Source organism: Euprymna scolopes, chromosome 34 (assembly GCF_053919585.1).
Source record: "Euprymna scolopes isolate OS-2025 chromosome 34, ASM5391958v1, whole genome shotgun sequence".
In the NCBI taxonomy this organism is placed as follows: Eukaryota; Metazoa; Mollusca; class Cephalopoda; order Sepiida; family Sepiolidae; genus Euprymna; species Euprymna scolopes.
Genome location: NC_136515.1, coordinates 21,582,546 through 21,594,598, shown reverse-complemented (window position 1 = coordinate 21,594,598; position 12,053 = coordinate 21,582,546). Strand labels below are relative to the sequence as shown.

Here is a 12,053-nt window from a genome sequence, read left to right as displayed (position 1 = left end):
TAAATTTTTTAAATTCATGTTTATTCATTATTTGATCTTCCATATTTGGGCCCGTACCAAATGGTATATTATTTGATTGGAATTCATTATTGCGATGAGTACTATTTATTAATTTTATTTAGTGAGTGAAACAACTACTATGGATGGCAGTAATTGCTAAGAATGCAATTGGGAGATGCGGAGTTCCTATCCCATCGCGATTATCACCTGACGAAGGCCAGAGAAATAGTTGGCCGAAACGTTGAAAAACAACTTATTCATTTATTTATTTATTGCGGACTATTATCCTCATCTTTATTAGTTGTTGTTTTACGACGTTTCGGCCAACTATTTCTCTGGCCTTCGTCAGGTGGTAACCGTGACGGATAGGAACTTCGAATCTCCTAACTGCATTCTCAGCAATCACTGCCATCCGTAGTTGTTGTCGTCTCACCACGTTTTGGCCAAGTAAGCCTCTGGGCGGCTTTCGGTAGGATTGAAACCGCTATCTTCAGACAATGCTCATCTGGAACCGTAGAGATTCAACGTCTCTATCAGCAACTAATAAAGATGAGAATAATAGTCCGCAATAAATAAAAATTAATATAAATAATACTCATCTCAATAATGAATTCCAATTAAGATAATATAAGTACAAATTGTTTCTTATTCTGAACTGAATTTTATGAATCGTAAAATTTCATTGTTTGCCGTTTTCAAAAATGCAAACGTAAAAATTTTCTTGTACTTCAGATCAAAAAAAATAAAATTAGCATTTCTTAATGGTGTACTGATCGGGTTAGTTAAATCAATGTCCAAATTCTTTTTTAACACTTGCAGGTTTCTTCAATATTTGTGATGTCTGCAGATATTAACCATTACCATAAAGAGTTTTTTTTAAGGAAAGGCAATTTAAACAAATATGGTACACTTCAACGAGTTCTAACACTTCGAAATGCGCTGATTTTCAAATAAATTGAGATGAATATTCACATGTTTGAGTTTCTTTTTTTTTTTTTTTTAAACCAAACCTTACTACTATCAGTTAAGGAATATCATCCACTAACCCTAACCAAACCTTAATACTATCAATTAAGGAATAAAGGGCTTATTTTTTTATACAATTTTTTAAGTTCTTATGCTGTAACTGTTCATAAAAATAACACATTTCATTATTTTTATTTTTCAGGCGTCAAAAAGAGTCTGAAAATTAAGAGACGTTCAAAAAGCAAAAAAGCATTTTTAGAAAATGCCCAAGATTCCGATGAAGAGTCTGAGCTGAAATTGGAATTGGCGGAAAATCAAAATGATGAGAAGGAAGGGGAGGAAGTGATTGATCGAACTGCTTTAACTGATAACGTATCTCCTGCTGAATGTGTCAATCCTGACAATTCTTCCACATCACACGAGGAGAATGAAATAAATATTGATGTCAAACAGTCTACTTGCATCTCTTCAGGTAAGTTTTTTTTTTTTTGTCCCTAATTTTTATCACATGTATTAAAATAACTTATATTTTTAATTTTGTATGCACTAGAGAGTATGTTTGTAGAAGACGAAAGTTTTAGAAGAGACTAGAGGCCGTTGGAGAATGTGAATATTGGAAGATTTTAAAGTGTGAGTTAGACTCAGGAATCTTGGCACTTATGGTGGCAATTAAAAGTAAAGAAAATACAGAAAAGTCTGTATGACGTACGTATTCATTATAGAACAAAGATGTTGTATTCCAAAAATTGCGTAAATCGATCAAGTAGTTTTATTTAAAACTAAGAAAATCAACATGTGTGATTTTAAGCAATTTTACTACTAAACTACAGTGAACATAAGGCTAATTTTTCACCTCAACACATCCAGTTAAGTTGTCTCCCCCTTTATTTCATCGGATTTAATTATGGCCGACAAAAACATTACAATTTGCTTGCTCATAAAATTTGATTTGCTTGAATAAAAAAAAACTATTTGATCAAATTATGTGATTTTTTTTAATATTTTATCTTCATTCTGTGATTATGTTCATCATACAGACTTTTCTGTATTTCTTTACTTTTAATTGCCGCCATAAGTGCCAATCTGAATAAGCACCTAATTTATTTTTTTTAATTCATTAAATTCCATTAGAACTTTTTGTATCAAATCTATCTCTGCATTCCATGTTTAAAAAGAATATGTCCTCTATAGTATCAGACCTGACGGAATGGTTAATTACATCATCAACGCTCTGATGCCTACCTGACATGAATGGCTCTTGTCTTGGGGAGGCTTCATGTTTTGACCAAGCTTCTGGGCTTGATCCTTACTCCCAATCTGAAATGGAATACATATATCAAAGCCGTTGCCAAGGTCGCTGGAAAAATGGTAAGATACTTCTACCGCTCCAGTAGATATCTCACTCCTGATGCAATTTTCTACCTATATAAAAACCAGGTACGGCCAATGATGGGGTACTGTTGCCACATATGGGCTAGAAGCAGCTTGTCTTGTCTTGACAGTTCAAAATAGACTTTGTGGCTTAGTGGGAGATGCCCTTTTCTCTTTCTTGCAATCTGATTGTCAAGTCCAATGTAAACAAGTTCTTGATGAACTGTCCCCCTAAGTAATTCAATTTACAAAATTTCCACTACTTATGTTTACTACGCTATAATCACATTGACTAATGTATACCCATTAACCCTTATCCTCGATCCTCAAGTGGCCGCCAGGCCTTGATAAGTGGTGATTCCTGAGTGAAGAAAAAAGATTTATTTATTTATTTTTGTTTCAAACAAAGAGAAGTAACTCCATATCAACAGATATTAGACTCTTTAGCATGTTAAAAACGAGCAAAAAGTATAGTTTTCTTGACTGAGGAGTTCTTTGATAAATCGATGATGGAATATGGTTAAATTTTTGATCATTTTTGCATGAAATACTAATTGATCCCTCAACTGTGCATCAAATAGATACAATAATATTTAGTTCTTCTTTTTAAATGATTTTTTTTTTTTTACAAAGGAATCACCACTTATCAAGGCCCAGAGGCAACTCAAGGATAAGGGTTAAAGAGTGTACAGTGGTCAAAATGACAATATAGTAATCATTAGAAGTGTAAATTTGGTAAAATTGTATTACTTAAGGGGAACGGCTCATCAAGAACTTGTTTACATTAGACTTGAAGACGGCCATATTGTAGTCAGCTGGAAAGCAGGTAAACGGAAGAGAGTTCCACAGGTGTGCAGTTCAAAGAAAGAAGCTTTGTTCATGGAATCTACGTTTAGGTTTAGGTACAGATAAAGGGTGGGGGAAATTATTGATAGTGTTTTCAGCCAGACGAGTGTTTCTCGTGAATGTTTGGTGAGAGGGGGACCATAGATTGAAGCTCAGACGAGCACTTGCCATGAAAATAACGATAAAACTGAGAGGCTCGCAACGTCTCTTCTGTGAGAAAGAGGTTGCAGGGCATCTCCCACTAGGCTATTCTGAACTCTGTCAAGGCAAGATAAGTTTTTTCTAGCAGCTCCTGCCCACAGGTGACAGCAATACTCCATCCTTGGATGTACCTGACTCTTATATAGGTAGAGAATTGCATCAGCAAGTAGATATCTACTGGATTGATAGAAGGGTTTCATTATTTTTCTAGTGACCTTGGCAACGGATTTGATGTACATGTCCCATTTTAGATCAGGAGTAAAGGTCAAGCCCAGAAGCTTGTCAAAACATAGAGCCTCCCCAAGACGAGAGCCATTCATTTAAATTGGTGCCAGATGGGGATCAGAGCATTGATGATGTGTAGAAGCTTTGTTTTAGATGCATTAAAAGTAACTAGCCACTTTTTTTCCCCATTGTACCACATGCTCAAGATCAGAGGAGAGAGAATCAGAGAACTTGGTCGTTTACGGCCTTTGATGTGCTGCAATAGATGGTAGTGCCGTCAGCAAAAATGTCTACAAATGATCGAAGGATTTGATTTGTAAGATCATTAATCTACGTTACCAACATTATAATCACTGATCACCACTTTGGTAACATTTACTTTCAGATTTTTACTTTCCATGCAATCGATCACGTTCTCCGTCAAATTAACAAAACTTGCGTACTTATTTTTTTTTTTTATTTATTTATTTTTTTTTTTGCAAACTCTTATCCTCATCTTCGTAGTTGTTTTTGTTGTTTCATTACTACTATGAAGATGAGGATAACAGTCCGCCAAGTACGTCCAAAGATGGAGTACTGCTGCCACATCATGGCGGGAGCTGCTAAAACAGCCTATCCTGCCTTGACAGAGTACAAAATAGACTTTCTGGCTTGGTGAGGGATGCCCTTTTCTCTACCTTGCAACCTCTTTCCCACAGAAGAGACGTAGCGAGCCTGTCGTTGTTCTATCGTTATTTCCATGGCAAGTGCTCGTCTGAGCTCCATTCTCTGGTCCCCCCCTCGCCAATCTTTTTCAAAAACACCCGACTAGTTGAAACCACCGTCAATAATTTTCCCCACTCCTTATCTGTGCCTAAATCAAAACGTAGATTCCATGAGCAAAGCTTCTTTCTTAAAACTGCAAGCCTGTGGAACGCTGTTCCGCTTGCCTGTTTCCCTCCCGACTTCAACCTGGATGTCTTCAAGTCCAACACAAACAAATTCCTGATGAACCGCCCCCCCCCTAAGTAATGACACCTTACCAATTCTCCAATACTATTGTTACACTATCCCTTTGACTACTGTACACACAATAACCCTTATCCCCGAGTGGCCATTGGGCCTTGATAAGTGGTGAACTCCATGTAAAAAAAAAAAAAAATTATGACGCCACATTCCAAAAGGATTCCAAAACAAAAAAAAAATGTTTCTTTCAAATATAACAAAACTTCTTTCAACCTCAATAGCTTTAACATCCAATTTTCTCCAGTCTTTTATTGAGTTGTAGAAATAATTTATTAAGCAAAGTAAAACAATTAAAAAATATCTGTTTCACTATACTGCAGAAGTGTCACACTTGTTATTGGCAATCGTCATGATTGATAAAAAAGAATAAGTTTTGTAATGAAAAGAAAGTCTTTTATTGAGTTAATGAAAGTATTAAACAAAATAAAACAATTAAAAAATATCTGTTTCACTATACTGCAAAAGTGTCACACTTGTTATTGGCAATCGTCATGATTGATAAAAAAGAATAAGTTTTGTAATGAAAAGAAAGTCTTTTATTGAGTTAATGAAAGTATTAAACAAAATAAAACAATTAAAAAATATCTGTTTCACTATACTGCAGAAGTGTCACACTTGTTATTGGTTTACATCTCATCGTGCACAAACTTATCTTCTCTCAATTCTATTGCAGTTTTTGTATACATAATGCTTACAAGTACTGCAAAAAATTTACTTTTATTTACTTTTAAATGTAAAGATGGGTTCCTAAAGAATAATGTTATGGAATAGCAGTTTGAGTGCATCTCCATGGAACATAATAAAAAAAGATTGCATAAAGAGGGAGATATCGGCCTGAGAGAAAAAAGTGAAGAAATTAGTTTGCCTTGTCACTGTTTGCGGTAGCGCTATGCCAGAAGTTATGAAGTGCATTAACTGATTATAACCATATAAGGTCGTCACTGACTTACCCCTTTGTGAATGGCAATCACTTGTGTGTTTATTCTTTGTCAATTAAATGAAGGAATAAATAAGAAAAAGATATAATTGGAATGGGAGTTATATGCTCTTTATACCAAGGTATTTAAAAGCCTAATGCTTCTCATCAGAATAGGGGCTAGGGCTGGGTTGCAAACATTTCAATGCAACAACTAAGGGAATAATTGTGGGATATTAAGGTATTCGGTATGTAGTGGAGTGATGGACGATGGTTGTGCGCAGTGTCTGTGGGCATTAAACTAATGTAGGAGAAATATACCTGTAATTCCATTGCACTTTTTGTATACAAAATGCTTACAAATACTGCAAACAATTGACAAATACAGACGTATAGCTTTTTTTTGTAAAGATAGCGTTTGTATATGATGCAAGGAATATGAATACATCCGGGTTCCTCCTCATAAGAATATGATTTTTTTTTTTTTTTTTTTTTTTTTTTTTTTTTTAAATTCAATTTTCACCCCAAACAAGGCACAGTGCCGCTTTGAAGCAGGGGGCTACTATCAGGGACTTAATTAGTGGGGTCATTATGAAGGGAGATGAGTAGAAAGATGTTTGTTTACATTACACTTGAACTTCTGCATATCGTTGCAGTTGGGAAAGCAGAATCCCGGAAGGGAGTTCCAAAGACCCGCAGTTCTGGGGAAGAAACTATTGGAGTAAAAGGCTTTCTTGCACCTAGGGATCTCTACTGTAAAGGGATGAGACTTAGTAGCTTGTCGGGTTTGTCGGGGGTAGCTACGGCTGATTTAAGCCATAAATACAGACTGGTATTGCAGCCTAGGAGAGAGATGATGAAAGACATGCCAAAATCTAACGCTTAAGGATATTACTAGTTCTGACTGTAAGCAACTAATCATTAAGGCGACATACTCAATTGTTTTACTTGATGTAGCCAACATGACCACTTGGCTTCTTTAAACAAATATATATCTTTTGTGGGATATATCAGTACAAGAAATAATTCTGATCTGGTCAAAGTATTTTCTGGAAAGAATATAATTACATTTTATTGTTCTTATTAACAGGTGTGATAACTAGGGCTGTGACAACAGCATATTCTTTCCATTGTTTTGACTCTTGAGTATATATCCGTTAATATCTTATGTTTTTATATAGACTGATGTAGTTCTCGGTTGATTGACTGTGTTTTACTGTGTTGGATGTATACTTGAGAGTCAAAAGAATAAAAAAATATTCTGTTGTCACAGCCCTAGTGATAACCACATGCTGTCCATTTGCCAATCCCAACACTGTTTTTGTAGTTTTTTCCTTCATCTTTTCTTCTGACTGTGTCATCATCTCGCACATTGGCATCTGTCAAGGAAGTCTACATGGGTTAACAAATATAAAAGTATGAATAAGAGAAACAAAAGAAAACATAAACTCCTGATATTTTCTGAAAATTCTTTTTGCACACTGGAGTGTGTGTGCGCGTGTGTGATACACCAACCCTCTGGCTGGCCCTGTTGGTGGGGCATTAGAATACGCCGACTGCCCCCCCCCTGCAGAGGGTAAAAGTCCCTCAATGGGGGTCCTGGATATGACCTTAAACTATATCCAGTGGTGAGGCCCCAGCTTGTGGGCTTTGGGGGGTATGGAGCCACCCTTTAATTACCATTGCTCCCAGGTCCACTCTGACCCGGAGTGGTAGTACCTGTTAGGGTCCCAACTATGGGTTAAATAGAAACCGACGTGAAAACAACAAATATATTCTATTATTAAAATTTTTTCTTCAAAATCTTTGGATTCAACATTAAATAACCCAAAAAGGGTTGATATGCCGTAAAACAAAAGCAAGCAACCAACCAACCCTCTGCCTATGAAGCTTCACATCTATATTCTGTAGAGGCCGTGTTCGTGAGTTGATGTCAGCCTATCTCCGTCCCCTAAAGCTCTCTCAAATTGGTATGAGCCACGATCTGTGTTAGACTGTCTTCAACTGGCAACTCTCTTCAACTTTGTCATGAAACTGTCGTAAAATTCACTAAAACTAATTCTAAAATATATTGAATTGTTTTTGTCCTAATCATCGCCACACCCTGACCAACAATCTACCTCAGCTTCCTTTTGCGGATCTTGAACAACTTCCTATCCATTGTTTTTCCACCAACCCCATTTCCTTTAACTTTGTTTTTCCGATAAGATTATTTCCTCTTGTCTTTTGCTCCCCACTTTATAACATTTGGTGGTGGCGATTGTATCACACATGCTACAGCAATCTATCAAAAGATTTTCTTGGAAAAATGTTATGACAAAAGAGGCTGACTTTACTTTATATATTAGATGAAGAGTAGTCAAATTTTTATTTATTTGAATGTAAACAGAATGAGAAATTTGTGTCATTTCTAAATATCAAGTGTGTACACAAATGTGAGCTATTTTCTTGTAAGAGTTCAACTTGAGTCGCAAAGCGGTCAAGGCAGTTTGCAACATTAGCAAAGCACTTAGTCAGGTGACTGGCAAAGAATTTAAACTGTGATGTTGGTTTAGCACTGTTGCCATGAAAATAACAATCTTGAAGATGAAGAAGGATGTTTACTTTGTAATTTTATTTCAACAAAAAAAAGAAACCTGGTTTTCTTAATTTGGTTTTTATTCCAACATCATAAACACACAATCTCTCCATAAAACTATGTATAGAATACCCGTCCCAGAAGAGGTATAAGCACTAAATATCATATTAGTTTTAAATTTCTATGTAATTTTTTTTTCTTTGGTGACTATGGTATGATTTTGATGGCCTATCCCTCTAAATGGTAATTTTTACTTAATAATAATCTCAAAAACCTTACCCACTTACTGGAAAGTATATCACTAACTGATGACAAACCTGCATCCGAAAATACCTGATTATATCATATGAGAAAGAATTTAAGGAGTTCAAATCTTGCCAAATAAAGAAATTGGAAAATTTGAAAGCTAAGGATGTCAGGCTCCATCTTTGCAATTCACCATGGTCATAAACGCCATTGTAAACAAAAGTAAACATCAGCTAACCCCTTCTGAGGAATTAGTGCTCAATAAAGGTTCCCAACTTCCTTACAGCCATAAAGCAGATTTCATACTTAGAAGGGCTCTATGGACAAATTTATCTTTAGTTGATCTTTGACAACTAAATATTTTTGTTTACAAGCCAAATAGAAAAGTTACTAGCCAAACACATATGATTTTTGGAATATAACATCTTCGTTCTGTGATGACTATGTACATAATAAAAAATTTTTTCTGTATTTTTTAAGTGTAATTCTAAATATACAACAAATTTTATGTTGATACTTGAAGGTATAAACATTCTAATTTCCTCAAATGTTTTTTTTAAATAACCTTCGTTAATAAAAAAAAAAAATGAGTATATTCTATTAAACTTTTATTGTTTAAATAATTTAACTTTGTTCGTTTTATTAAAAAAAAAAAGTTGAAAAGATATTTTTCACTCAGTAGTGAGCTTTGGAAGATTTTCAGTGAAAGAAAAACGATCGCCAAAAGATAAACGTTTCATTATTTCTAGTCGCCATTTTGAAAAATCACTCGCAATGTAGAGCCCTGCTTAGATATGATAGCTCCAATAGAGGAGGCAGTCTTGAATAAACATTGATGTGAGCTAAGGTGGAAAGTGAAACAAGCATTTGAGAATTAAAAGCCTAACATCTCGAAGGAATGATATCATAATAATAATACCATCAGACAAACGCAGTAAATGCTAGTGTTAATGGCTTTTGTAAAGAAGAATCCGACTTTGAATACAGAAAGTAAGCTGTCACAGATCCTTAATAAGGTAAATACTACCACTTGCAAAATACAGACAGCTAGTTCAGCATTACAGCAAACTACCATAACTGAGCAGCCTTCCAAAGATTTATAAAGACTGTATTCCATTAAGGCCCATTGTTAGTGCCGAAGCTCAGCATGTCCTTCGTTGAGCCAAGGTTCAGCATGTCCTTCGTTGAGCCAAGGTTCAGCATGTCCTCCGTTGAGCCAAGGTTCAGCATGTCCTCCATTGAGCCAAGGTTCAGCATGTCATCCATTGAGCCAAGGTTCAGCATGTCATCCATTGAGCCAAGGTTCAGCATGTCATCCATTGAGCCAAGGTTCAGCATGTCATCCATTGAGCCAAGGTTCAGCATGTCATCCATTGAGCCAAGGTTCAGCATGTCATCCGTTGAGCCAAGTTTCAGCATGTCATCCGTTGAGCCAAGTTTCAGCATGTCCTCCGTTGAGCCAAGGTTCAGCATGTCCTCCGTTGAGCCAAGGTTCAGCATGTCATCCATTGAGCCAAGGTTCAGCATGTCATCCATTGAGCCAAGGTTCAGCATGTCCTCCGTTGAGCCAAGGTTCAGCATGTCCTCCGTTGAGCCAAGGTTCAGCATGTCATCCATTAAGCCAAGGTTCAGCATGTCATCCGTTGAGCCAAGGTTCAGCATGTCATCCGTTGAGCCAAGGTTCAGCATGTCCTCCGTTGAGCCAAGGTTCAGCATGTCCTCCGTTGAGCCAAGGTTCAGCATGTCATCCGTTGAGCCAAGGTTCAGCATGTCATCCGTTGAGCCAAGGTTCAGCATGTCATCCATTGAGCCAAGGTTCAGCATGTCATCCATTGAGCCAAGGTTCAGCATGTCATCCGTTGAGCCAAGGTTCAGCATGTCATCCATTGAGCCAAGGTTCAGCATGTCCTCCGTTGAGCCAAGGTTCAGCATGTCCTCCGTTGAGCCAAGGTTCAGCATGTCATCCATTGAGCCAATTCCTGATAAATATAATCACTTCAATCATAGACAAATTCTCATCATATGTTAAGAGTTCAGTTCACTTCATCAAAATAATTAACAACGTTCCTATTCATTCCAACCAGATGGTGAGTGTAGATGTGAGTCTGTTTACAAACGTACCCACTGACAGTGGCTCTTGACGGTGGTACAGGATAAGCTGACTTCAGATACTTCACTGAAGAAACACATTTGCATCCCGGTCCTGGATATGACCTAAAACTATATCCGATGGTTAGGCCCCACCTTGCAGGCCTTCGGGAGTGTGGAGCCACCCTTTAATTGCTATTGCTCCCAGGTCCACTCTGACCTGGAGTGGTAGTACCTGTTAGGGTCCCAACTATGGGTTAAATAGAATCCGACTTAAAAAAACAAATATACTTCATTAAAAATCGTTCCTCAAAATAACTAAATTCGGCATTGAATAACCTGAAAAAGGTTGATATGCCGTAAAACAAAAACAACCAACCAACACTTGCATCCCGATTGACAATATAATTGAGATGTTGACCTTCTGTGTCAAAACTACATACTTTATGACGGGACCTAATATGTATTGATAGGAAGAAGGTCTAGCGATTTGATCACCATTGTCCCCAATATTGGCCAGTGTATACATGAAATACATTGAGGAAATGTGGTTGCAGTATGTGGATAATGCATTCATACTCTAACCTCACCAAGATGTTCAAACGTTATTAGACCATGTGAACTCTGTCCATCTATCTATACAGTTCACAACGGAAAAGAAACAAATTGTCGTCCCTACATGTGCTGATGACCTACGCTTGCCATGGGTTTGTCATCTGTATATCGAAAGCTTTCACTGGTCAATATCTAAACTTCAACTCCCACCATGTAAACAAAGTAATTGCCTGTTACCTACAACAATCAATATGTAGTAACAGCAATAGATATCAAGAGGAGATGGATAGTCTAAAAGTAACCCTCCACCAAAACAACTAACCAGAGAGCATGACATCAGCTCCAAGAAATCTGGACTAAATACGAAAGGACACCACCCGAAAACTCACCACAGTTTGTATACCATATGTGAAGAGCCTGTCTGAAAAAAATTCAAAGAATATGTAATCCATATGACCGTCTTCAGGAATGAGTCTAATTTCAGCAAACATCTTGTGCAAATCAAGCCCAAAACCAAAACTGAAAGAATCATGATTAAGAACCGTGTACAGGATTGTGTTAAAGCCATCTCCTCTTTTTGATTGATTAGCCTTAATTTAAACCTATGTCACTTCAGTTTGGTGATGGGTGCAACAGCAAAGACATCACATTTTTTTTTCACATACTTTTCCTCCTTCGCGTAAGAGTTCGAGCCTGCCTGCCTAGGGCCACTTTTTTTTTTTTTTTTTTTTTGCTCAACACACACCTCCACAACGCCGGGCTAGTTCATTTATATATATATATATATATATATATATATATATATATATATATATAAGGGTTGGTTCAAAAGTAAGACCTATTTTTTTTTTAACTAAAAATCTAAAACATTGAAGAGCTATGAAGATGGGAGTGATACCATTAAAATGAACATCCTTTTGAGACCCAGAATTTATTTTTCTCCATAGTCACCATGTTTCCCAATGAACTTCTGCCAGCCTTTTTTTGATGCCTCAGTCGTAAAAGTCCAGAGTGTATTTTGTCACTCACATCTGTTACCATTCTGAAATCGACGAA

At 36.7% G+C, this 12,053-nt stretch overlaps 1 protein-coding gene across 1 annotated transcript in view; it reads left to right on the top strand.

The window, feature by feature from the left end:
• Positions 1–12,053, top strand: part of LOC145259124 (gem-associated protein 5-like) — an 827,294-nt gene that overhangs the window by 136,032 nt on the left and 679,209 nt on the right. Inside the window, exon 15 of the mRNA XM_080116800.1 lies at positions 1,169–1,438. Coding sequence (XP_079972926.1) covers positions 1,169–1,438 — 270 coding nt within the window. The remainder of the gene's footprint in view (positions 1–1,168; positions 1,439–12,053) is intronic.